The sequence below is a fragment of the Trachinotus anak genome, unplaced genomic scaffold (genome assembly GCF_046630095.1).
Source record: "Trachinotus anak isolate AG129_WGS33_773 ecotype Australia unplaced genomic scaffold, CSIRO_AGI_Tana_v1 ptg000019l, whole genome shotgun sequence".
Lineage (NCBI taxonomy): Eukaryota > Metazoa > Chordata > Actinopteri > Carangiformes > Carangidae > Trachinotus > Trachinotus anak.
The window spans coordinates 29,522,712-29,549,830 of NW_027273870.1; the positions used below are offsets into that span (position 1 = coordinate 29,522,712).

The following is a 27,119-nucleotide window of genomic DNA, read 5'->3' on the forward strand; positions in this document are numbered from 1 at the left end:
ATCACGTGGCCTAGGTGTAAAACTTCGGTCATGTGATAACAGGTATAAGCTAAGCAAGAATAGTCTTTAACAGAAAAAGCTAGTAAGTGGACCTTGAGTTACGACTACTTTGTCAAACTGCGATTTCCAAAGTCAAGAAGGAACTTTCAGCCTCAAAGCAGCAGCTCACCATTGGAGTCATGGCTCTGTCGTCTCTGGATCCGAACCTCGGCGATGGCGCTGATGATGGAGCTGTTGGCGCTCCTCCTGCTCACCAGATCCATGATCCTGTCCGTGATCTCCTTGACGAAAGTCATACCTCCCCTCTGCTCCTCCAACGACTGAAATATTCAGCGGGAAAACAGCATTATGGTCGGTCTGTCTACCTGTGACAGTTCAGTCTAAATAAAGGCTCATTCAGTGCCCTCAGCACAGTCACCGTTTCACCTCATCATGAAAGTGTTTCCATTAGCTCCTTGTTTCCGTCATGAGCAGAGGATGTGTTTTATTCTTCTGGCTGCAGCAACAGTGGTTTGAAACTAGTTGTTAATCTTTCAAAACTTTACTTCAAGTTTACTACTGATGGCAGCAGGAGGATTGTGCCCTGTTACTGCTCTTATCTCATCTTTTTTTTTTTAAAAAAAAACCCCCTCAAAATTCTTGATCCTTCTCCATCTTACAAGTCCAGACAGTCAGTGGAAATAATCATGATAATCACAGAGCTGTTCTCGGCTTTGTGCAGCTTTCATGATCCATTTTCAGAGGCGTGACTTACGATGGCGACGTGGATCTCGTTGTTGGTGCTGAGCGACGGCTCACAGGTCAGGGAGACCGAGGAATCCAAGGAGAGGTTCTTGACAACATAGAGGGTCCTGAGCTCTCGACAAACCTGCTCCACTGTCACACCCTGTTGGAGCCCAGCAGAGGAAACACGTCAGCGACTACAACAGCATGAAGGTATCAGATATTCTCGGAGCGTGACGTGGTATCAAGATGCTCCAGAACAATGGATTTGTATTTTCATCAAGCCTCACAGCTGTTAGAAAGTCAGGAGGAGGGAGCGGTCACAGGAAACCAGACTGACCTTTGACATGATGTCCTTGTTAAAGGTGAAGGTGACGTTGGCGCAGCTGCTCTCTGGGTGACACCTGGCTGTGGGCGGGGCCCGGTGGGCGGGGCTCCAGCATTCCCCCTGGCTGGGGCAGGGCTTGATGAAGCAGCGCTCGTCCTGGACGGCGACGCAGGTCTGACCCGCCGGGCACTCGGAGCCGTGAGTCTTACTGTGGAGTCTGCAGGGTTTGGGTCCGCACCAAAGCTGTCGGAGACAAGTCAGCGGAGGTTAGATGGTTCGTCCGATTAGTCCGACGGTTCACAACTTTGCTGTTAAACTATTATGTTATTAAATAAAGAATTGAGACTAATAGATTTTTTCAGTGCAAAGGTAAACATGAGTCCTCTCTAGTGGACAAACATCTCTCTGATACTTCTACAGAAACACTGCATCAGCATCAACAATACGATGTGACGTGTCTGTGACGAGCTCCAACAAAAACAAAGGTTTCTAGAAATAATAATTTTCTATTTGCTAATGCAGCTTTTCTTGCTATTGCTAGAACAATTAAACAGCAGATCGAACAAGTGGACTTGGAAACGTCTTCAGACAGAACCTTTCATGGATCTGCACACATGAACCCAGATTAAGCTTCAGTCCTACCTTTGTGCAGGTGACTCTCCCATTGTGACAGCGACAGCTGTTGCAGTCTTCGTCCCACCTGCTTCCATCCAGAGCCACCAGACCCCCGACCACACACGGCCTCCCCGACACTGCAGCACAAAACCACCAGCAGCAGCGTCACCACTCAACTCTGATACTGGACACTCACTCGTGTCTGTGCACAAACATCCTGAGGTCAGAACTGTCTAATTACTGAGACTGATGTGTTTCTAAAATGACCCTCAAAGCAGAGACAGAGCTACTGAGCACCAAAACATTTCAGTATTTCACCTTTTGATCCTCTTTCTTGACCTATAAATGATTCATTTTTGATTCATCAAGTTTTTCTCATCAGTTGTTTCTGAAGTAAAAATCTTTCTTTGTCACATCAGTGCTGTTCTCATAATGATGACCACTCTGCAGGTGAGGTGGGGAACTCTTGTTACACTAAACTGTCTGACTGCAGAGAGGAGGTTTTACCTTCTTGGCAGCGGGGCCCAGCTCGTCCTGGTGGACAGATGCAGCGGTAACCGTTAATTTCATCCACACAGGTGGAGCCGAAGGCGCAGGGCGACGACTGGCACTCATTGATGTCTGAAAGAGAGATAATTATTGTTTTCACAGAACATCCAACTCATCTGTATGAATCTGTATGACAGCTTCAAATTGTATTTTCAGTCCAAAACCCAAAGATATTCAGTTTACAATCAGGCGAGACAAAGAAAACACATTTAAAAAAATCCCATTTAAAGAAGCGTGGACCAGAGAATTTGATTAATTTATTTTTTCCTGAAATATGATGAATCAATTAAAATAACAGTAGATTATTTTTCTGATCAATGAGTTGTTACTTTTTTTTTCTTTCTATGGATCAAGGCTAGCAGTTTGCCCCTGCTTCCAGTCTTTGTGCTAAGCTAGGCTAAACATCCTGTAGCTGGAGAACAGGAGGATTTCACTGAATGTCAGACGTGATCGGCTCTGAAAGCTGCTGAGGTTTGGAAGAGATTTAACAAAAGGTCCACAGAGTCTCGTCTTCCTGTGTGTGGTCCAGCATCCAAATCCAACACACTCTGACCTGAGTTAACACGAGTTTAAGCCTGGCTTAAAGGCACTGAGGCAGAAACTGAAAGCTGGTCAGAAGACAGAAAGTAAATGAAAGAGAGACAGAAAAGACTCGGGGAATAATAAAGTGCAGCAGATGAGTGGAGGGATAGATGAAGGGGGGGGGGCAGAGGGGGCAGAGGTCAACACTCACTGATCCTGCAGTCGGGGCCGGCGAATCCCGGAGCACATTCACATCGATACCAGTTGTCTCCATCAACACAGGTCCCACTGTTGTAGCTGCAGGAGGACAGAGATGATGCCTGATAATCCACGATCTACACTCGATGTAATAACAAGACTTTCACTACTGGAAAAAAGAGGCAAAACAACTAAAAAGGAAAAAATTATTTGAATTCACCATAATTTCCCACTGCAGCTATAAATCAGACAGCCTGACCTAACTGAGCTGGAACACTCATCCTAACCCTAATCTTAATTATAGACGGAAAAACATTTTTTTTCCTGATCAGTGTTTTTTAAAGATATGAGCAGTTTCTGACTCTGTGGTTTGGAGACAAGAGTGGGAGCTGAGCAGATAAAAGCGAAACTGGCAGAGACTTTGTTGTTTTGTTCCTCTGTTGTTCCAGATTTGATTTGGTGAAAGGACAAACGAGGAGGAGGAGGCCAAAGAAGGAGAATTTAATGTGAGATATGAAGGTTTATCACTGAAAATAATCACAGCTCCAAACGTTACAACTTCATGTTTTGAATTGAATTGAAGGATGACATGTTGCTGTGGGGATCTCTGACACCTCCAGCTTCAAACAAACTGTCAAAACCACGTGTGTGATGCCAAAAAACACTGGATTTTATTAATGTAACAGCAGCACTGGGCCTGACAGGGATTTCTGTGCTGGTCAGTCAGTTAAATCTGCAGTTAACTCTGACTGGACACTGTGAGTTTCCAGTTTTTATGTGCATAAGTGTGTGTGTGTGTGTGTGTGTGTGTGTGTGTGTGTGTGTGTGTGTGTGTGTGTGTGTGTGTGTGTGTGTGTGTGTGTGTGTGTGTGTGTGTGTGTGTGTGGACATCCAAAACACAGACGTCTAATTCAGTTTAACTCACCAGGGATGAGGACTGCAGTCGTTGGCATCTGGAAAATAAGGAAAATGTTGTGTTATGTTCACTGTGTCTCTAACTATGTCTCGACGACTGTTAGACAGTCATTAAATTGCAGAACAGTCATTCATGGTCCCCAGAGGATGAATCCAGGTGAATTTTAACAGAGCTTCACATCACATTTTCAAATGGTCCAATATTTGGGAAAGAGTTGTGTATTATGAGATTAAGGCTACAACTGTTTGCTAATATTAGCATGTTAACCATGTTGCATTGCAAACACTATTAGCTTCTTCTGCTATGTTGTGTTATGTGCTTGTTAAGCCTTGCACTTTGTCTTATTGAACAACTGGTGCATGTCGTAAGCATTCTGACATGTTAAACATTAGCATACGAAAGGTTAGCTCATTACAGTATCCTGCATACAGTCTTTATTTCAACACACTAACTGTCAGCGGCTAAATGAAAGCTATGACATTTACTATCACAGAAGACAAAGTTCATCTGAAACTGTTCATGTTTAAGAAGCTGACATCAGAAAACGTAGTTTAAAAAAAATAAATTATCAAAATCATTTGTCTGTCGATGGACTCCATACGTCTACAACATGAACTCTGGTGCATGTTGTGTAAAAGGAGTGTTTGTCTGTGTTGTGCAGGGACTCACTGTGGCTGCAGGTGGCGCCCTCCCAGCCCTCCTTGCAGACGCAGCTGAAGGAGTCTCCGTCCACCACGCAGGTTCCTCCGTTCTCGCAGGGACTCGGCAAACAGCTGCTGTTCTTCGCTGGAGAGACAAACACGACCGTCAGCGTCAGAGCCGACGTGAGACACTTCCAGCACACACATGTTGTCAGACTGACCGATGTTACAGGTGGCTCCCTCCCAGCCGGCAGCACACACACACTTGAAGGCGTCGCCCTCATCGTAGCAGGTTCCTCCATTGTTGCAGGTGGCCTCGTCACACTGACTCTCTCCTGGACGTGAAAACAGCCGAGCAAGTCAGAAACCAACGTCTAAAACACCAGGTCGAATTTACAGGAGAGTTAAAAGTGAAATCACATCTCAAACTAAATCTCTGCTTCAGTTTCTCTTCTTCTCTTTCAGAACAAACGTTACAGAACAGAGGTCGTGTGTTTTACTGTCACCTCTGATACAGTTCACCCTTTTCACTGCTGAAATTCCTTCTCTTCAACAGAGCATCTAGCAAGCTAACAGTGCTAATTGTTAGCATGCTGAAATGAAAACTGTATACATGATAACATGTAATAAGCTAACTTTTAGCATGTCAGGATGCTTGCTATATGTCACAATGCTAATGTTTCTATCAAAATAAAACCTGTCGGGGCGCCTCGGTGGCTCACCTGGTAGAGCGCATACCATTAAGGCTTAGTCCTACCCGCAGAGGCCCTGGGTTCGAATCCGACCCGCGGCCCTTTGCTGCACGTCATCCCCTCTCTCTCCCTGACCTTCCTGTCACTCTCTCACTATCCAATAAAGGCATTAAAAAGACCAAAAAATAAAAAATAAAAATAAAACCTGTCACAACTCTCACACGTGCTTGCGTGTGTTCACAGAAGAAGCTAACAGTGTTTGCAACGCAACATGGTTAACATGCTAATATTAGCAAGCAGTGTTAGCCTTAAACTCAGTTCTTTTAAATCAGGGCTTAAATGAGACAATTTATTCATATCCTGCACTTTTTTATATTGTTTCTTTTATGTGTTTTAATGCCTTTTGTCTCGTGTGAAACACTTGTTGTTGAGCTCGACAAATAAACTTGTCTTGGTGTCACCTCTGATCACATTAACGTGAAAGGATTTTGACCTAGTCTGACCAGACTCAAACAGCAATGGTAACACTTACTAAATATAAATTTGATTTAAAAACAACCTTAAACTGGTTTAAACAATCAGCACAGACACATTTTTAAACTTTTCCTAACGTAATAAAGTGCATTTTATAAAGGTAGGAAGAGGATTTTGGGGCATAAACATAGGGTCAAAAGTGAGAGAGAACACACACACACACACACACACACACTGCACATGTACGGGACTCACTGGAGTGGCAGGTCTTTCCCTTCCAGCCGTTGTTACATTCACAGTAGAAATCACTGACCAGGTCTCGACAGACGCCTCGGTTCTGACAGGGAGCAGAGCCGCAGTCGTCGATGTCTGCAGCACAACGAGACAAAACAACGTCACACCTCCAGCATGGCCGCTGTACGTTACTGCTGCTGCTGAGGAAGAAGAGTGATGATGAAGAAGAGGAGGACTCACTGTTTTGGCAGGTGGGGCCGTCCCAGCCTTCAGCACAGATACACTGATACTGACTGACTTTATCGATGCAGGTCCCTCCATTCTGACAGGGGGCGCTCTCACAGTCGTTTATGTCTGAGTCAGACAGAGAGAAAAGGACAGAAATTATATTAAAATAAAAATAAGATAATATAAAATAATTACTTAAAGCCTGAGAGGCCTCATGAACTCACTCTCATGGCAGTAGGTCCCGGTGAATCCCTCCTCACACCCGCAGCTGAACTGACCGCCAGCGTGGCTCCGACACCGCCCGTGGGGGCCGCACACGTTGGACGAGATCAAACGCACCCCGCCCGCTGTGCTATTGGACGTCACCGCCACTGTGCAGCTGTCAATCACTGTAGAAGAGGAGGAGGAGGAGGAGGAGGAGGAGCAGAGGGGTGAGTTTCAATCTACCTGGAGATGTGCATTCATTTACATTTTCTTTTACCAATTTCCTTTAAATTGGGTTAAACTTTGTGCTACACTGAGATGGAAACTTTGCCAATGATTCTGGAAAAACAAGATGGATCCTATGTACAGTTTTAACACCTTCCTGTTAGCTTAGCTTAGCATAAACGCTGGAACCAGGCCTACATTATATCTTAAATCTGTGCAAAAAGCAAAGTGTTCAATCTGGAAAAGCCTAGAAAAGATATTTTTACTTGTGACGTTAGGTTTTGTTTCTCATGCCGGAGCCATCATTCATCACTGTTCACTAATTACTGGAAACATTAACGTCTGAATAATGACTGAGCGCAGACTGAATGTGAACCTTTGCAGGGCGTGGTGCGGCAGTGGTCCTTCAGGCGCGAGCAGTTCCTGCCGTCGTAGTCTTCAGGACATTTACAGATGTAGTCGGAGGCCAGGTTGAAACACTGGCCGCCATTTTGGCACGGACTGTGGAGGCAGTAATCGATATCCAACTGTGGACCAGAGACAAAGACGAGGAGACAGAAAGACTCAGCTTCAGCTGTGAAAAACGATACTCGTCATTTCACCCTTTCTGTGACACCTATACAATACACGTCTCCATGGTAACCACCTACAAATTGCCAGCACACCTTTGCAAGCACGTCAGGGTCTGAGATGCACATCAACAAATACAAGATTTCAAATGCTGATAATAATATTGATCATTTTCTGGAGAGTTAATAAATACATCAGAGTGTAAAAATCTGTGACGTTCAGTTTAAAGAGTTTTGACTGTTTCAGGCTGAAGTCTGAGCTGTTCGCCAGTCACACAAAGACGTGGTGTAAAGTTACAGCGATAATCTCTGAACACGATGTGACCAGCTGAACGAAATGACAGAAGGAAGAGGAGATGAACAGAGGGTGTGATACAGTGGGATGCTGTTTACATCCACCACCACTGCAGAGACAATCTGGTTTATTTACTGAATGAAAAACATTTCAACACTATAGCGCAGGTACAGGGATGCTGCTTCTTTTTCTTTTTGTTTTATTATGGATTTTGCTTTTGGAAATCCATCTTTTCTTATTATTATTTAATTCAATAAACTGTTATGAGCACAAAAGCAGGAGGAATATTGTTTTAATACAGTATAACCAAATTTAAACTTATTATAATTTCACAGTGGATGCTGGTTAAATAAACTCAAGTTACCAAAACCAGCTGCTGCTGAATCCTGGGAAATGTTTCTCTGTTAATATGAAACTCACATAAACAAATGAACAGAACATGTTGCTGGATGAAACAGACTTCAGTAAGATTAATGAACGTTTTACAAATGAAATGTGTCAGTGTTGTTTGTGGAAAAATACATTTCCAGGTGGCAGTTCCCAGGTTCAAAAAGTGGGCGTGGCTTAGCGACAGCTCACCTGACAGCGACTTCCAGAGAAACCAGGTGGACACAGGCAGTGGAAGCTGTTCACTTCGTCATGGCAACGGCCGCCGTTGAGGCACGGCTCACTGGCGCACTCGTCCACGTCTTTCTCACAGTGCTCACCGCCGAAACCCGGAGCACACACACACTTATAACTGTTGACCAGGTCCTGGGGGAGGGGAGTCAACAGGAAGTTACTCTTTACAGTCATCAATGTACCTGTTTGTTAAATCTCAAACGCTACTAAATTACTTTTTACAAGTCATTTACTTCTGTATTTGATGTATTACAGTCTTAATATGTTAGTGAAGTTTCATAAGAAACAAGAATACAAACAGACATGTTCACCTTCACATTTTTCAACTTGTTCAACAACAACAACACTTGTTTATATGTTTCATGCAAAGACAACAACACAGTGTGAAGATGTTACTGGAGGCTTCCATAGTGGATTCCCTGTCGATCATGTGAACGCACATTTTTCTGAACTCAGATGTTCCTGCCCAGAAGTTTACGAATTTACCGTTGTATTGAACGCAGCATTTGCAGACATTTAAAGCCACAGTTATTAATTGTGGTTTGAACCTGAGATATTGTTTTACCCTCTGAGGAAGGGCTGTTAAAATGACCTGCACTCTGATTTTATTAGTGTTTTGAGATGACACTGACCCATAAACACTGAAACCCTGACATGTTCACTGAAACTGCTGCTAATGTAACGTGATCGGACTCGAATCAGCAAACAAGAAACTATTGTGAGAAGAAGAATGGAGAAAAAATAATCTCCATTCAACACGAACCTGGACAGACTGTTTATCTTCTGCTGGGAAATGAGAAAGTTTAGAGAAATCTGATCTGCTGTTGTTATGGAGGCTTCACACACACACACACACACACACACACACACACACACAGTCTGCATGTGTGTGTGTTGCAGAGAGAGAGGAAAACAAAGGGCCCTCACCTTGCATGTTGCTCCGTTCTGACACTGGCCGCGACAGTCATTGATATCTGCAGAAACAATTCACAACACGTTTCACGTGAGCTGAGGTGAGTTTGAAAAGATTTCAGTCAGTTAAGCTGCTGGACGTCAGGTAGGAAACTTCCACACGATTGTTCTGGAGGTTTGGTTTTGGTTTTTGAGGCGGCAGTGACGATCGTCTCATTAATCTGTTGCTTTGGTTGGAAGGTTTTTTTTAACCTTGTTGGAAAAAAAACCTTATTAGATTACACAACCATGTACAAACAGAAAAATGTGCATATTTTAAGACGACTGATGAGCGACAGAAGGACCAGATTTAACAAATCAGCGATGTCAAAGCTGTCTGGGAAGGACCCAGTGATGGAGCTGAGAATTATCTGCTCCCGTCCTGTTCTCACCAACACGCTGCTGCTCAGAATTCATGGATTTCAAAACTTATTTTCCATTGTTTTTGTTTTGTTTTGGAACAAAAACTCCCCAAACGTTTCATTTAAAACAAAAGCCTTTTGTAAACATTTCATATACAAGTGAAGATAATTGTTATTGCTGCTGGCTGAAGGTTCTGGCAGCTCCTCCTCAGTAAACAGATTCCTGTGTCGGTGGAGCGTCTCACTCACTGGTGTCGCAGTTCTGGCCCGTCCAGCCAGGGAGGCACTCGCAGAAATATCCTCCAATCAGATTGCGGCAGGAGTTGGCGTTGACACAGGGGTTGTCGTCACATTCGTTGGCATCTGAAACACAACAATAAACAGATTAGAGAGAAAGCAGAGCGTCCTGCAGACAGCAGGAGACCTGACTCCCACTCCTCTGTGGTGAAGGTTGATCTGTAAACCAACAGAATTGAAAGATCTGGTTCATCATTTGATGATGTCAGAAGATCTAAGAGTTAAAGCTTAAATGTGACATTGCTACGACACAGACTCGGTTTGGAAGATGTTGTATCCAGAAGGACATGTAGGACAGACGAGAGGACAAAAAAATCAGTTTGCACTTGATATTCTGTCCCTTCTGTTTTGGTTATTTCACCCTCAGCTGTACTTTTTGTTAAATCCTAATCTATAAATGTTAGCATTCTAGCATGCTAAGCAAAGAGGGTTAACATGGTTCATATTATACCTGCCATGCTACCGTTGGTGTTTAGCTCAAACCTTCGGAGCTGCTCACATGGCTGGAGACAGAAATGATGATTTTTTTTTTTAAACCGAAGCCTTTATCCAAACAACATTTCATAATACACACAGGGCCTTTGTTGCTAAAGCCTTACTTGGTCTGGTATAACCAGAAGCTTGTTATCTAACTTTAGACAGATACTGAGTCAGTTTGTTGACTTTATGATTCTATCCCACGACATTTTAGCGTTTAGCATTTTCCTGCAGATGCTACTTGTGGCCACAGTGTTTCCTTCAGTTAAACAGTGTGGCTTTAAATGACGCTTCGTTAGTTTTCACCATTTAGCTAATGTCAATGAACAACCGGGGATAAAGGTCAAAGGTCGGGCGCCACAGCACGTTGACAACAGATGGAACACATGTCATTCCTCAGTCTCTGGAGCTGTGACATGGAAACAGTGTTAATGGTTAATCTGGAGTCCTCAGTTGCTATTCTGAGTCTGGCCTTCAGTCAGGAGCATTAGGAGCAACATCTGAAAGCAGTGGATGTGTCCAGAATCATTCAGCAGTGGAAAACGGGCTCCAAAACGAGAGCTGGCAGACCAGACTAACCAGCCACAGTTAAAGGTTGAGGAGCGTGTGGTTGGTAGTTTGTGGACAGCGGTGGATTAGCGCTGTGGTGGGGCGATCTCAGAAGCTGAGCCTCCAAACCACAACCACTCCTCCAGAGATCATCCTGAAGATCAGGAACAAGACCTCGAGAGTCCCAGCAGGACTCCGTGGTAGAGGTTTATGTATGTGAGACCCACATCAGACACGGCTTCAACTGATGAGATGGTTCCAGAACTGATGGCAAAGCTCCACAATGAGAGATGAAATAAAGAGTTTTCTAAACAACCTCTCAAACCTTTCCCAAACTGTAAAAGTTCTGGTTGTGTGGACGGAAGGAGCACTGACCGATGAGGCAGGTCTTTCCGGTCCACTGAGGAGGACAAGTGCACTTGAAACCATTAACCAGGTCCTGGCAGGTTCCTCCATGACTGCAGGGATTCACCAGACACTCGTCCACATCTGAGACAGAGAAAAAAACAAAGTCCACCAGATGATGAAGCCTCAGTGGAAGTTCAAAATGGATCACATAAACCCTGAAGCGGTCGGAAAGGTCTGGACTCACTGATGGAGCAGGAGGGTCCCGTCCATCCGGGGGCGCAGCGACACTCAAAACCCTGACTGGTTTCCACACAGCTGCCTGCATTCATGCAGGGGTTGGACAGACAGGCGCGGTCCGCTGCGGAGACACACACACGTTTACCCTCAGCTCGGTGGTCATGGAAACAGTCACAGTTCTGGACCCTGACAGAGACGACTGGATCTGGACTACATCTGATACTGAAGAGAATGTGCAAACGTGAGGATGAACCTCTCACCTCTCTGACAGTTGACTCCGGAGAAGCCGTCTGGACAGGAGCAGTGGTATTTGTCTGGTCCCGTGTTGCTGCAGGTTCCTCCGTTCAAACATGGCTGCCGCGTCCCGCACGTGTTCAGATCTGGAAGACGGAAACACACGTCAACACATCACAATCAGAGAAGTGCACCAATCAGCTGCTGCCCTATCAAAATAAAAGTTCCTGTATAACATCATCCAGATACTTTTCATGTTCACAAGACCGTGTGTGTGTGTGTGTGTGTGTGTTCACCTTTGTCACACAGCTGTCCTCCATAGTTGGTGTCACAGAGACACTGCCAGGGCTCCACACAGCTGCCGTGCACACAGCCTGGATGAGGGATACACTGATCACAGTACTCCCCCTGCCACCCGTACAGACACCTGACACACACACACACACACACACACACACACACACACACACTTCGTCAGTACTGATGGTCGACTAGAACAAAGTGATAAATCCTTGAGAATGTCTATATTTTAACATTTTTGTATCTCAAATTCAATAAAATACACAAACAAATAAAAGAAAATAATAACTGATAATAATTAAAGCTCCATATTTTAACTTCTTCTGTGTTTTATCTGAAGTGTTGATCTCCATCAGAAGATATATTTGTGGTTTTAAGAACCAAAAACCATCTCAGTGTAGTTTTACATCTCCTCTCTCAGGCTTCTCTCTGGAGCTCTAGTAACAACAGGTCAGTCAGCCAGTCAGAAGAGAGGATCTGAGCCTCTCTGCTGATCCTGAAATCCTGCAAGGTTGGATGGTGGGTCCAGGTGGGTGGGGCTTTGGGTCGGGGCTGAGGATGGTGACTGCTTTGTTGTGACATCACAAAGTTCCAGAAGTCCTGACGGCTGGTTTTAAGGCTCAGTTTCTGAATACAGGCTGTGTGCATTTCTCTGTGGACTGAGGCTTTGATCCTTTCACAGTATTAATATAGAACCTAGACCTGCTTTATAATCACAAACACATGGACATCTACCTTTAGACTGTGTGGAGCTTTAAATATTTGGTTCATCTTTTGTATGTTGTTCCATCAGTGTTGCTACTGCCCAGCCTTGAGGCTTTTCTGGCCATCTCCACTAAGAAAGTCAAAGCAAAATAAATAGATGTTGGTTCTCACTTGCACTCTCCGGGGACTTTACAGGATCCGTGTTCTGTGCTGCAGCCCTGTCTGCAGATCGCTACACAGAGAGAAACAATAAGCAAACAAAGATTTGAAAAGATTAATATGGATTTCTTTTTTCTGTCAGCAACTGACTCTGTGGTCGTGGGTGTTTGAAGTTTCCCACAGGCATTTGAAAGCACCAACAGGAAGAATTATTTTTTTTTAACTGTCCCTGCTCTCAACTGTTACCACACTACAATAAATTAACTCTGACAACACAGTGAAAGACTAGACGTTGACTGTGATGGTTCATCTCAGCAAGTTTAAGTCTGTGGAGGTTGATTGTCAGTATAAAGGCAGTGAAACCACCGGCCGCCAGGAAGGAAGGAAACCGAGGATATACAAATATTATATAATGGGCTAAAACAGGCACAACACCAGAACAGTTCTTTAGCTAAAGAGAGAAAACTGAGAAAACTCAGAACTCACCAGTGTTGCAGTCCGGACCGGACCAGCCCTCCAGGCACGTCTTGTTGCCGTTGTGGTCGCATTCGTAGTGACCGAAGAAGTCGTCCCGCGGCCGGCAGAACTTGTTGCAGCCGAAGCCGTAGTAGTGGTCGTCGCAGCTGAGGCGGACCTGGAAGTGGAACTGAGCCACGGGGCCGTTGTGCTTCAGGCTCTGCCACTGCCGGCTGGGGTTGATCATCCCCGAGTGGACCGCTTTCTCGATCACCGCCCCGCCGGCGCCTGTGAACACAAAGGTCTAGATCAGTCAGAGAGAAAACACTGACGTGAAGTGATGTCTCGTGTCTGCAGCTGCTCCCAGACAGCGAGGTACATCTGGGCCACATGCTTGTGTTCATATAGCATGACTGTCAGATGACACTTCCACATCTGGACCAATTCTGGCACAAACACAGAAAATCTAACACCGGAGGATAACAGCCTCGGGCCGGACTCGGGCCGAGGAACCAGGGTGTATAACGGGCCAGAGGTATAATTTTGCTTCCTGGGATGAAGCAAAGAGGCATCACTGGAGGGCTTTTACTTTGAAAGGCACATGTAGAAGCTGCAAACAATGAATCTTTTTTGCATCACAGATAATTTATGATTGAATAGACGACTAACAGTCTAATAATTAAAGCTCTAGACTGAGTGTCTTTAACCTGACGACCGGACGCTGCCGATGAAAGGCTCAGACTCCGACAGGCCTCTGCTCCGAGGACGGGGGCAGTCGTAGCTGCAGAGGGGGGCGGGCAGCTGTAATGTTCCAGAGTTTGGAAATGCTGAGCTGCTCTGTGGTATTTCACCGGCAGGGTGGAAAGTGTGGTCGGGCTGAGGTGACGGCGTCTTGTTCAACCGACGAGCGGCTGGACCGAAAGAGCTGAAAACACAGTCAGCTCGCATCCAGAAACCTGCGAGCAGGTAACAGCGCCGGCCTGGAGGCAAACTGTGACACTTCACATCACGATGGAGAATAAAAAAAAGGCGTTAAAAATGACACTGGGGTAGCAGGTTTGAAAAATAGTTAACCCCAAAAAAAGGCTGTATCTGCTCCATCCAGGATATTTGAGCAAATATTCAAACCTGGCACCTGGTCGATGAATACTGCCTGAGCGGGCGAGAAACACCTGCCTGAGAGCTGCAGGAAGCTTCTGACTGTGAATGTCCTGCACAGCTTTCTGAAGACACAATCTGAGATGTGGAGCTTGTTTCCTGCCATCTTTGTTACTGGAGCATGAATATACAAAAGCTGCCACTGCTTATATTAGAAATTTGAACATTCATTTGACTCCGTCTATAAGTGCAACACAGCTCTAAAAATTCAGCTTCACTCATTGTTTTACCCAAACACTCAGAAAATAAGGAAAAGTTGATGAGATTTCTAACGTGCAAAGTCGAGCTGATCAGATTAATTTTAGCCTTTACACACAAAGGTCACCATCTAACACACTACACAACACACTGATGGGAGTTTAACTGGAGATTTATTGAACACATGGTAAAAGTAAAAGTGTCTTTCTTTCAACCTTAAGACTGAAACATGAGCCAACATGAATCTCGGTCCAGTGCTCCCGCTCTTTTAGCTCCGTGTTTGGTCTCCACCAGCTCCTGAGGGAAACATCTGGCTCTGTAGCTGCTGAGAAAACATTGAGACCAAACCAGACAGGAAACCTGCTGCACAACCAAAAACAGGCTAAAACAGGCTAAAAAGCTCTGCAGGTCTCGAGTGCAGCTTTACTCAGTGATAAAATGACTGGGTTCCTAAAGCTGTGTTTACCTGAGCTGAACCACAGAGACAGAAAGATGCAGGTGTTTGTTAGGGGCCACGTGCCGGGGTCACTTAGCTTGTTGATGCTAAACGAGAGGGTCAATATTTGTTCTGTCCTCATTTGGTTCCTCAGCGGTTCCAGCGTCAACCTTCCCGCTCTGAACCAACCCTCCAAATCTCACACAAACGCTCAGCAGCTGAGCCTCGCCAGCAGCCTACACGCTCCTGGCTCCGTGTTTGGACTAAAACTCAAATGAACCGGACTCCCTGTCACCCCCACCCCCTCTTCACCCTCCCAACTGGACCAGGGGGGGGGTCAACCAACTTCACACGGAGCCTATAATGGTTCCCTGTGGGACGCCAAATACAGCACCGAGCCAACACTCTCACTCCGACTGCCTCGCTGACCACTGGGTGATAAACACACACACAAACATAAACACACACACACTTTACGACCAGATTTCTGAATGGGTCTGATCCTGGGCATGTGAACGCCTCCTCAGGCTGGTGTATAAACGAGAAGGGGAGTGACGACTCACTCACTGTTTAACGTCTTCTGTGTAGTTTCATTATTGACTCATTTCATCACATTTTGTTATTTGTTTTTTTAATATCAATCTTTATTTTTTTAAGTTATTTTTCTTATTTTGTGCCTTTGAAATTATATTTTAATTTATGATCTAACTTGGTTTTACAAACAATTTAAATTACATTTGTGGAAAAATAATCACACAAAAAATATTCTAATTAAGTTAAAAGCCTTTAACTATCTGCTTTCTGGTTTAATTTATTTATCTAAACATTATTGTTATAATATTTTATTTTTTATATTATAAATTCTAATAATATTATTTTAGTGCTGTCTTATAATTCTTTGAAGCACATGTACATGTTTTTATTGTAAAGCACTTTGAGCTGCACTGTTTTGCATGAAAGGTGCTAAATAAGTTAAAGTTCACTCATTGATTCTAATTCTGATGTTTTGAAGTTTGCTTGAATTATTCTTTGTTTAATAATAATTTCAATCTCAAAATGTCTCATCACATTTATAGAGGAGTCACAACAGCGGCTGGATGTTGTAAATTGTGGTTTTGTGTAATTTAATATCTTTTGTACACTGTTCTCAATATTTAGTTAATGAAGTCAAAATGATGAATTGATTAAATAAATAGCCGTTATAATGACAGATGGTTGTTTATAATCTGACAGATCCATCTCAGTTTCTTTTTGTGTTTGAACCAACAAACTGAATCTGATCTGATTTTCTGAAGCTCTGTTACTTTTCACACTGAAGTGACGTCTCTAGTTTTAGTGTCTGTGCAGCTCAAAGGTCAAAGGTAATTTTATTTTCAGCAGGAAACTAAACAGAACAGAGAGCTGTGAAAGGTGGTTGATGATGACGATGACGATGACGATGACGATGACAATGATGATGATGATGATGATGATACTCACTGCTCGAGGACGAGTCATTGTTGAAGTCCAAGGCTTCCACAATCAACGTGTAGGACCTCTGCACACAGACAGACACACACAGAATTAACCAACACACATTTTCATAATTAACTGGTTTAAAATTTTATTTTATTTTCTAACAGCTTCTGAAACATGAGGATTTTTTTACTTGGCTCTTATGAAACCAGATCATGTATCCTGTCATGGAAAGAGGAGGTGCTGTGTAACCGCTGTGGGTGACGGCACCAATCTCCCAAATCAATGCAGTCTGGATTCTATTCAGTAGAATTAAATGGGATCAAATTAGATTTGATTCTTCAAGATTAAATTCCATCATATAAACACCAATATTCAACAAACCACAAACTCTTCATCGCTTCATTATTCAACATCAAATATAAACATGTTGAGTATCAAACCACAAAAATTACACATGTTGAACTAAACTAAACAAACTGAAACCAAAAACCAGGGAAAATAAAACCTCATCATTTATAACATGTAACTAGAACTTACAAATAACGTTTAGCACAAATCTGCAGATATTTACTGATAAAAACACAACTTCATCATCGACTGTGTGTCCGATCGTCATGGAAACCAGAGCACCACGACATCACTGAAACATCCTCCTGCAGCTCTGCATGTGTTTGTTGTGTTTGTACAAGTGTGTGTGTGTGTGTGTGTGTGTTCAAGTCCCATTATTTCAGCTCCACTTTGAAACTCTTTGTCTCTTAAGGACAGGGTCGCTCTCACCGCATATAACAGATCAGAGCCAAAGTGTGTGTGTGTGTGTGTGTGTGTGTGTGTGTGTGTGTGTGCGTGTGTGCATGTGTGTGTGTGTGTGTGTGTTACTGTGGTTTCAGGCTTGCAGATCTCTCTCTCTTTCTATAGTGACACTCTCTCTCCAACATTCACACCATCTGAACACAGAGCTCGATGTCAACCAGACGCTAAAAATAAAGAGAGTGGAGCATCACAAAAACTGTAGTGTGTGTGTGTGTCTGACTGTCTGCATGTGTGTGTGTGTGTCTGTGTGTGTGTGTGTGTGTGTGTGTGTGTCTGTGTGTGTGTGTGTGTGTGTGTCCTATTTTTGTGAGGTCCTTGCTCAACCCTCTAAAGTGAGGGCATTTTAGGAAAGTGAAAACAAAGTGAGGGCTGTTTGAGGTTAAGACATTGTTTTGGGACCAGTAATAGACTTGGAGGCTGTTGTGTTTGTGTTTGTGTAGAAATGACAATAACGCAACACAACTGGATTTGTAGGTCGAGGCTCTGTAGCTCCACACTGAAGGATTTGTGGACACATGTTCTCTCTGAGATCAGCTTCATCAACATGTATCAGTATAAAGGAAGACGCTGCTGTGACACTGAGACTGTGGATCCATCATAGTGAAAATCACAGCTGTGTTATAATACAGGTCATCAGTTCAGTGTCTGGCCACGGACCTCAGCCGGAGCCGGGGCTTGAACCACTAACCCTGCGATCAGTGGACAACCAGCTCTACCACCTGAGCCCCTGCTGCCAGATATTAAGGACCAGCAAACTGCAGTACAGAAATACGGAGGTTATGTTCTCACCCTTCCCTCTAAACTGCAAATTATTCAAAGTATAATCATTGTCAGGAAAATATAAAGTTGACTTGAGTTGACGAGCACCAACTCAGCGGGTCGGACTGGTCCAGAAGAAAAGGCTGAAATGTTTGTGAAGCTCAAACACAGCAGCTCAGCACAGTCACGAGGACCCAGTCCTGTGTGCGGAGATCTGAGCCCTGAGACCCGACCACCATCCACACTGCTGTGGGAAAACTGCCACAGAGCCCACCAATCAGAGCGGCAACGCCATAAACCTGGTCACATGACTGGACGGTCTCCTGTTTGCTGTGGCGTCGATGTCGTGCCCGACTCTCCGAGACTGAACTCAGGATCTGCAACAAAATTAAAGTTGGTCTAAATGTGCCTGAACGTCGGTCTAGGTGGTCTTACATCATCCTGTCCAGATTTATCAAACCCTGCTGATGTTGGAGTAGATCCACAGCAGCTAGATAAACTCGCTCCGACCGACACTCAGCGCTGCAGGAAACCACAGTCGGGCCGTGTCGTTTACAGATTAGTGGTTAGCTCGGGCTGTGATGTCTGGTTATCGAGCGCCCAGAGCTGCTGACAGGATTATTGGAGCATAATGAGCCGTGACAGGCATCACACAGGGGACCAACTCATGTCTGAGATGGTTCCTGTGTTCTTCTACTTCACTGGAGATGGAAAATATGGTGGAGTTATACATTAACACAAACAGGGGCTGATATACGGCGAGAGCAGAAGTATTATACTTGGCTGTGTGTGCAGACATGTAGCTGGATTTCACAGCAGGACAGTGACGCGAAGGATCATTCACCAGGAACGACCACGTTAAACACACCAGGTTAACATCTGAGATCTGTGTCAGTAATAATCCTGTCAGATCATGTGACTGCTCATGTTTCATGTTTCTCTCTCCCGTCAGACTTTTTACTCATGTCCACGTGTTTCCTTCCCTCAGACATTAAAGCTCAATGTTTGACTCTTCTTCTGTGTTTTATCTGAAGTGTTGATGTCCATAAGAAGATATATAAACCATCTCAGTGTAGTTTTACATCTCCTCTCTCAGGCTTCTCTCTGGAGCTCTAGTGACAACAGGTCAGTCAGCCAATCAGAAGAGAGGATCTGAGACTCTCATCTGGTTGGCTGTTTTCTGAGTGATCCAATAAAAATATAGCAGATTTCAACCCTGCAAGGTTGGATGGTGGGTCCAAGTGGGCGGGGCTTGGGGCGTGGCTGAGAGCAGTGACTGCTTTGTTGTGACATCACAAAGTTCCAGAAGTCCTGACAGCTGGTTTTAAGGCTCAGTTTCTGAATACAGGCTGTGTGCATTTCTCTGTGGACTGAGGCTTTGATACTTTCACAGTATTAATATAGAACCTAGATCTGCTTTATAATCACAAACACATGGACATCCACCTTTATACTGTGTGGAGCTTTAAGTGGTGCAGTTTGGACGAGGTCGGCTCCCGTCTACACTGACGGTTACGGGGCTAAAGCACCAGTTTGGCTCAGCTTCACCACAGACAGTATCAGGGTTGAGGTTCATTAGCATTTGATCAAATCTGAAACATTTTGAGATTTCATCATTTATAAGTAAAGTTCTAAACTCAAAGACTCACTTCAGATCTGTGATCAGCTGTTGTTGTTTAGCAGCTGCTAAATGAACTCATCGTTGTGACACATTGAGAGACAGCTGGAACAAACTGACTCTTACACCTGATTCAAAAACCACTTGATCCAGATCCCAGAGCTCCACATATTGATCTGATGCACACTGGGACTCACAAACAACAGTCAGCAGCTTGAAGAGAGCACATCAACCAACAGACTGAAGTTTCACATTAATTAACATTAATTAGCTCCAGCTGATCATTATCTACCAACCGCTGCTCGTTTTAACAAGAGGCAGCAACAAGAGAGGAGCTGCACAACTCACCTGCAGGTTTTCTACACAGGTGTTAATGAAAAATAACGAGGGGAGATAAAAGGTTCGATAACAGATTGGTTAGTGTTTAACGAATGCTGATCAGGAACCAGATCCAAAATGGAACCGAGCACCAGGAGCCTGGACAGTAGTGAGCAGCAGACGACATCTTCCACTGAAAAGTATCACAAAAAGAATCCTTCATGATGTTTCTGGCAGCTGAAAATAAATCTGCTTTTCTTTTCTTCCTGACAAGAATCAGAACCAAGAAGAACCAGAATCTGAAAGCAGAATCAGAATCAATAAGATCTAAACCTGAGGCCTACAGATCTGTGAAACCCTCCTGATTCCTGGTCGGCTGCTCCACGGAGCGAGTCATGTCTCCAGTGTACCACGGCGCTGTTTACCCCAACGCCACATAACTGGCACTAATGCAGAACCGAGCTAACGTGCTGAAGCTGCGACTGAAAACCCTCTGAACAACTCTTGCAACATCCTTGCGTCACCTCTCTGGCTGAAACTGGATCTAGGCGTCAGGCTGATTCCTCCTGACCCTGAAGGAAAAATAAACATGTTGCCCACCAAACACAGTGGGTGGCACCTCAAAACATTTTAGCAGCTAATTAGATTTTAAGACGAGAGCCGGAGCGAGAACCTGACAGCTGGTCACCTGCCAACAGGTTCCACTCGCTTCTTGCCAAAACATCTACCAGCATTCATCCACAGACTGTTGGTGATTTCCCATCACTCCCCGTCCCTTTGATTGTTTGATTGAGGAGGTGGAACTGCTTTCTCTGGCTGCAGGCTCGGTGTGGGAAAATAGTTTGTTAGCAGTGAGAGCCAGGCGACATGTGGAGGCAGGTCCAGGCAGGGAGGAGGGAGGCTCCGAACTCAGTCACACTGCGGCCGAAAAAAGGAAAACTTCCTCTGTTTATGTTCTGTTTGTTGGTCTGTCTGACGCCGCGTCCAGACCTGATGAGAATAAGATGCAGTTCAGGCATCGCTGCTTCTCAAAGCATCGGGAACATTCAGGACTCCCTGAAGGTCAACAACAAAACAACAACACCTCAGATTTCACTGAGAATCAACTGAAGCTGCAACTTATTGTTATGATGTTAAAGGTCCCTTATAGTCTAAAGGCAGATGTCCATGTGTTTGTGATTATAAAGCAGGTCTAGATTCTATATTAATACTGTGAAAGTATCAAAGCCTCAGTCCACAGAGAAATGCACACAGCCTGTATTCAGACACTGAGCCTTAAAACCAGCCGTCAGGACTTCTGGAACTTTGTGATGTCACAACAAAGCAGTCACTGCCCTCAGTCATGCCCCAAGCACCGCCCACCTGCACCCAGCATCCAACCTTGCAAGACTTGGTTTCTCTGAGTGTTTACCTGAAATCTGCGATATTTTTATTGGATCACTAGCAAAAGAGTCAGCCAATCAGAAGAGAGCACATCAGTCCAGTTGAATTACATTGGAAACAGGTTTAACTCATTTTCCTGCTTGTAGTGGACAAAAGTGACGGATCTCCGCCCCTCGTCATCAGTTTCAATTAATTTCTATTAAAATCAGCCTGCAGGGGCGACCTGAGTGGTTAGGGCGTGTACCGCCTCTTAGCAGGCGAGTCGCAGGTCTGACTCCCGACCGGCCCAACTCTGACCTGCGTGCCTCTCTCTGCCCCACCGTCACTCTCTACTGCCCTAGCAGATAAAACAATAACGCCCAAAAAATATCTTGAAAAGTCAACTTGCAGAGACTTGATGGATCATCTGCGTGGTGATGAGAAGTCTGGACCATGTTAGCATGCAATGATAACACGGCTGGGACAGAGGTCAAACTGATGTGAGGTTTAACGGATCACTGGGAAAAACCCTGTGAGAACCCGTCTGATGTCAGGAGGTGAGGAAAGAAAGGCAGGATGGGAAAATAACCACGGAACGACTGGATGTCAGCAGGACTTTGGTCATCAGAAATGTCCATGTTTGGTCGACCACATCTGGACTCGTCTGAGCCTGGCACAAAAAAAAAAAAATCCCAGCAGGCATTTCTGCTGCCTCAGTTATCACTGGGAAACATGCAAAGAGGCTGCGCTTCACTTTCACTGCCTCCTTCCTTCAGACTCTGACTTTAGGTTTCAAATCTCTTCGCCCTCAGTAACCGGAGGCTGGAGAGGAACAGAAGTGATGTCTGGGCATGTTTCATAAATTCAGATATTATTTACAGAGACCCAACAGCTCCCACTATCAGCCGGTGACAGAAGCAAAGAAAAACGTCTCTAACAGAACCAGGCTGGCCACCTCGGCTCTGGCGTTGGGCTGTGGTTAGATTTGCGCGTCACTTATAGATTTAACGATCGCTAAAAAAAATAACTTTATTTATTTATTCATATGGCACCTTTAACAACGGGATTTACTAAGTGCTTTGACAAATGAATCAAAAGTAATGGAAGTCAAAGGACAGAAACACAAATAAGGACAATTAGAGGGAGCAGAAAAACACACAGGTAAAGCCATAAAAGGACGATTCAGAGATGTTGAAGATAAAATTTTTTTTTTTTAAATATTTAAAAAAAGAATTTAAAAAATGAATAATGATATGAAAATGATAATATAATATAATAATCAACAGCCCTGATCATTTCCGTCCTTTGACCTGTACACAGATTTCACATGCTTGTTGTTTCTGCTCAGCTATGAACCTGTTTCCTCATCACCCGTCATGTGAGTCATGTACAGTTGCCTAGATGTGTCAAATATGATGAAACTGCTGCTTTTCTGGAGAATTAACGTGCGTGTGCTGGTGTGTAGAACTTTACTTGGAAAACTGCAGGCGTGTGTGTTCACGTCCACATCACGAACACGTCACAGTAGAACCTCACGGTGCCGCTGTGGCTCGGACACCGGGACGTCACCGTTCATCCATAATCGCGATCATTGTTTGTACATGAGGGAAAGAGTCCAACTGTAATGAATCTAAACACAACTTTGCTCATGTTCACTCCCTGCTTTTGTTTTTGCGTCATGACTCTTCTCTACTTGTGTTGTAACATTTACCACCGTCCTGTGGTCACACGGGAAACTGCTCTTTTCTATTCTTCTCAACTGACTGCTGCACTTTTCTGCCTTCATCATCATCATCATCATCATCATCACCACCACCACCACCACTGGTTTAAAACCAGGAAATAACGTAGGACAGGTTCACTGACTTATCTAATAACTGATGAATAAACGCAGCTCTCCTGCAGCACAAACCTGGACCATGGCACCCTCTGAGGGTCCTTCCTGAGAGGAAACTCGATTCAAACTTCTGACCTCTGTAAATATCTGGACCCTGCTCACTGTGCTGTGATTGGTGGATTCAGAGGATTCAGATTTAAAGTGTGTGCACAGTGGGTGGACGGATGCTACTGGTGATGCCAGCACATTGCATCATTAACTCTGCTCTGGTGCCTGTTTCCTGTTGCTAAATCACCTCCAATACTGCATCATTCATGGTGGATACACCACAATCCACCCCCCCAGAGTCCCAGCCCGTCAGCCCCAGCATTGTCCCATAAGCCCCGGCTGCAGCCCAGCCAGGGACGTGACTATTGTTCCTGTATAAACCATCAGGAGGTGGAGGGAAAGACAGAGAGAGAAAAGAGAAAGAAAAATGGTTAAAGGAAAAGAAGCATCCAAATAAACAAAAAGACAAGATCCACACGTGTAAAACGAGAGAAGGGAAAAGATAAAATGAGACACACATAAAAACAGCTGCAGGGAAGAAAGAGGAGGAGGAGGAGGTGGTTGAAGAAGTGACGGAGGTGTCTGCAGGTTTGGAACAAGCCGCCGACGCACACACAGAGACGAGACAACAACAACACAAACCTCATCCTGCCCGGCGACCACGACGGCTTCGTTTAACATGTCAGTTACCAGGGTCAACAGCAGGAATGTCCCGCAGCCGGCCGCCAACAACAGCCCTTTATCCCCCCCCCCAGCTCTACCACTGCCCCACCGCCCCACACTGAAAGGTCAGGGGAGAAAACTACAACAACTACGCAGGAAAGACACACACCGTCTCCCGTCACTGAGACCATAAAGAACCCGGACTCCTCCTGAATCTTCTGCATTTCTACACTGTGAACTTTAAACTGCCACATTTCAGACTAGTTCCCTCAGCTGAATGTAAAATATTTTAAGTCCCATGAGCTTGATAACTATGGCCTCAGCTTCATTTCAAATGCTTCACCTTTTCTCTGGTGATGCAGCAGCTGTGGGAACAGTACATCAGTCAAACTGCAGGGGACTGAATCAACACAGGAAACACCAAACCCAACAAAGTGTTTCAGCATCTTGATATCAATTCAGGTCGGATCCAAACATGTGGTGTAAAATATGAACATCTGGTTTTAGACACAATGAGCATCAGAAACTTCGAATCCTCTGAGACATTCATTCAAAACACCAATGACTCATTGACGAACTGCAGAACTTTCGGACTCACCGGCCACGCAAAGCTGAACGGCAGCACGATCTTGGCTTTGTCGCTCTTGGTGTTGCGTAAAGAAAAGGTATTCCCACCGAGCACAGGCGTGGAGGTGGTGCCGAAGCTGCAGGGCCCGGCCGAGGAGACCTTCAGCTGGTACTCCTTCAGACACACCCGGAAGTAGGTGTCGCATTCGTCCACCGTGCAGCGCTGATCCGTCGTGTCCCGGGGTCCGTCGCAGCAGGCACCGGTCTGCAGCCGGCCGTTGATGTTCTGCATCGACAGAATCTGAAGCTCAAAGTGTCCCGAAGCTGAAGAAACCTGCAGAGAGGGTCGACAGGTGAGTCACCGGCAGGGAGTGAAACAGGACTGTGGAGGTCCTCGAGGGTCCGACCTAGATCCAAATGATTTTCCATTACTAACCAGCCTCAAGTAGGGCTCAGTTTTTAGGTCTAATACCCAAAACTTGCAGCTCTCTCTTGACCAGGGTTTTTGGTCCAAGTATGCTCAGGACCAGGTCTGACTGTTGGATTATGTCTCTTTTCTTGAAAAGAGGTTCAGGTTAACTACTGGTCTACCTCTGTCCTCCAGGTGTGGTCAACTTTATGACACATATTTACCTTGAAATGTCAAAAAAAAATTATTTATTTCTATAAAAATAAATAAATGAGAGAAAAACCATCATTTGATCACTTGAACTTCTTTCTAAACTCTTCAACTGTGATTTTCCCCCAGAATTCCTCCTGATGAAGCTCCAGCCATTTAGTACTGGGCTGCCACAAAGACTGGAAGCTTGCAAGAGACAAAAGGAACGGTCACATGAACCTGCAGAGGCCGATCCACCCTGACTTTAATTCAAAGCCAGGACTCCAGTGTTTGTTCTTATGAATCATTTTAGACAAATACGTAGATTTGAAAACCTTTGGCTCACCACTGGAATTTCAGATGAAGCTCTGCAAGTTTGAACAAAGTTTGGACGAAACAACATGAAACTGTGAAGGAAGTGGACATGAAGATTCAGCTGACTAATCAATTAGTTGATTGTCCGGAAGTTAATGGAGAATTTTGACAAATGTGGCAAATATTTGCCATCTTGTTTTATTCCACCAAGAGTCCAAAACCCAGAAAAGAAAAGCATCATATCTTCACATTTGAGAAGCAGGAAGTATGAAAATATGAAAACTTCACTATCAAGATAGTTACAGGAAAGGTATCTGTTGACTGACTGATCGATAAACGGACTAATCACATATTAGTTGCAGCTTCTCCACCTGGCTGCTGTTTCTACATGTTTGTCCTGTAAATATTTAAACATCAAATATGATCAGTGGCAGGACAGTTTAACTTCAGGAGACCAGGTGAACGCGGCTGCAGAGTCACTGAGCAGACTCGGCTCTCTGCAGGATCCAACTCACAGCTCACACAGAAAACTAATGACAGCGAAGCAGAACAAGAATGATTCTGATTAACAAGAGCAGTGTCAGTCTGAGTCCAACAGTTTGCGGCCGGTGCGATGCATGAGCTCAAAACTCAGTCCATGTGGTCCAACGCTGAGCAAAATCAAATGGAATTTGTCCCCAAGGAACCAGAGTCCCATTAACTAAAGGACTTTTTTTATGCACAAGGCTCTAAATACAAATGAATGGTCTTTAAATTCCCTAATTAACCTGAAGATTTAGTGTATAAACGATCGCATTCTGTTACAGTCACTAAATGTGTAAATAGTTCACCTTTATATTAAGAATGATTATCCTTGATTAATAATTAAATTAAATTATTCCGTTTTTTGTCTCAACTTTCTCAAACTTGTAAATTCAACCATGATGATTTATGTTAATGTTGGTTTAATGTAACAGGAATATTTCACAAATTCAATTATCTAATTCAGCCGTTTCATCTCTTAAAGGGCTGTTTTTCCAGGCACACTTCATCACAGTGTGAATATGATAACTTGAGTTTTAAATTCAAGGTTCAAACGCACTTTTACGACATGACATAACAACTTTTGGCAAACTTTATGGAAATCCGAAGTAACCGCTGATTTAAGAAGAAGATCAACATCATTTTATCCAGAACACAAGAGGAACATTTGTCACATGTTTCTGCCTCTTCCTACAGCTCAGCTGGCTGCACTTTAGAGCGACCTGGTCATAGGGCAGACAGCAGCGGGAGTCTGGTACCTGGATGCGGGCGGAGAGCAGGAGAAGCTGCAGGCTGAGGGCAGCGGGGAGGAGGACGGAGCTCCGTGCGGGGGTCATGCCGGCGGCGGGCTGCAGCCAGGCGGCTCTTGGTGCTCAGTGATAGTCGGTGCGACCCTCCGCTCCGGGTTTATACCCCTCCGGGTGGGACATGCACGGGCGGAGACAGAGCAAACCTCCACAGAGTCCTGAGGAGGAAGACCCGTCCTGCCTCCTTCCTGCACGGAAAACCTTTTGTCTGCTATTGTCCCGATTTCCTTTTATCGCCGCCCCCGCTGAACGCGCTCTGCAGCCCGACTGACTGCAGCGGGAGCCCGGACAGCACTTTGAGCGGCCCCGGAGGAGGCTGGGTAATATCCACCAGAGGGGGAGGGGCCTCGACGCAAACCGCGCCCACTGATTAATATTAATGAGGCGGTTTGTTTACAGTTTTTTACAGTCAGTTCACATAGAGGTGGAGAAGTGCCTTCACACATGGCGGCCAACAACCCCCCCACACTGACATGAGAGAGGTTTAACGCCTGGATGCTAATTATACAATCAGAAGAAGAAGAAGTTAAAGTCCTT

General features: G+C 44.7%; 1 protein-coding gene and 1 long non-coding RNA gene across 6 annotated transcripts in view; one reads left to right on the forward strand and one right to left on the reverse strand.

Annotated features, from left to right (window-relative positions):
* The window catches only part of jag1a (jagged canonical Notch ligand 1a), a 29,316-nt gene extending 2,415 nt beyond the window's left edge, over positions 1-26,901 (reverse strand). Inside the window, exons 1-25 of one of the 5 annotated variants that reach the window (XM_071503126.1) lie at positions 26,535-26,901; positions 24,373-24,675; positions 16,381-16,438; positions 13,140-13,397; positions 12,666-12,726; positions 11,786-11,916; positions 11,516-11,635; positions 11,263-11,376; positions 11,046-11,159; positions 9,597-9,710; positions 8,962-9,008; positions 7,993-8,166; positions 6,926-7,076; positions 6,345-6,509; positions 6,133-6,246; positions 5,914-6,027; positions 4,714-4,827; positions 4,521-4,637; positions 3,861-3,888; positions 2,949-3,034; positions 2,174-2,287; positions 1,694-1,803; positions 1,064-1,294; positions 755-886; positions 170-320 (exon numbers count right to left, since the gene is read on the reverse strand). In XM_071503126.1, coding sequence (XP_071359227.1) covers positions 170-320; positions 755-886; positions 1,064-1,294; positions 1,694-1,803; positions 2,174-2,287; positions 2,949-3,034; positions 3,861-3,888; positions 4,521-4,637; positions 4,714-4,827; positions 5,914-6,027; positions 6,133-6,246; positions 6,345-6,509; positions 6,926-7,076; positions 7,993-8,166; positions 8,962-9,008; positions 9,597-9,710; positions 11,046-11,159; positions 11,263-11,376; positions 11,516-11,635; positions 11,786-11,916; positions 12,666-12,726; positions 13,140-13,397; positions 16,381-16,438; positions 24,373-24,675; positions 26,535-26,612 — 3,199 coding nt within the window. In that variant the 5' untranslated portion in view covers positions 26,613-26,901. Of the gene's footprint in view, positions 1-169; positions 321-754; positions 887-1,063; positions 1,295-1,693; positions 1,804-2,173; positions 2,288-2,948; positions 3,035-3,860; positions 3,889-4,520; positions 4,638-4,713; positions 4,828-5,913; positions 6,028-6,132; positions 6,247-6,344; positions 6,510-6,925; positions 7,077-7,992; positions 8,167-8,961; positions 9,009-9,596; positions 9,711-11,045; positions 11,160-11,262; positions 11,377-11,515; positions 11,636-11,785; positions 11,917-12,665; positions 12,727-13,139; positions 13,398-16,380; positions 16,439-16,549; positions 19,161-22,699; positions 23,847-24,372; positions 24,676-26,534 lie in introns of those variants that run through there. The other 4 variants (XM_071503125.1, XM_071503127.1, XM_071503129.1 and 1 more) reach the window with 4 other exon arrangements.
* Positions 1,708-4,644, forward strand: LOC139635760 (uncharacterized). Its single transcript, XR_011694287.1, has 3 exons — positions 1,708-1,888; positions 3,385-3,441; positions 4,513-4,644. It is a non-coding gene; the product is annotated as an uncharacterized lncRNA (long non-coding RNA).
* Positions 26,902-27,119: the final 218 nt, after the last annotated feature.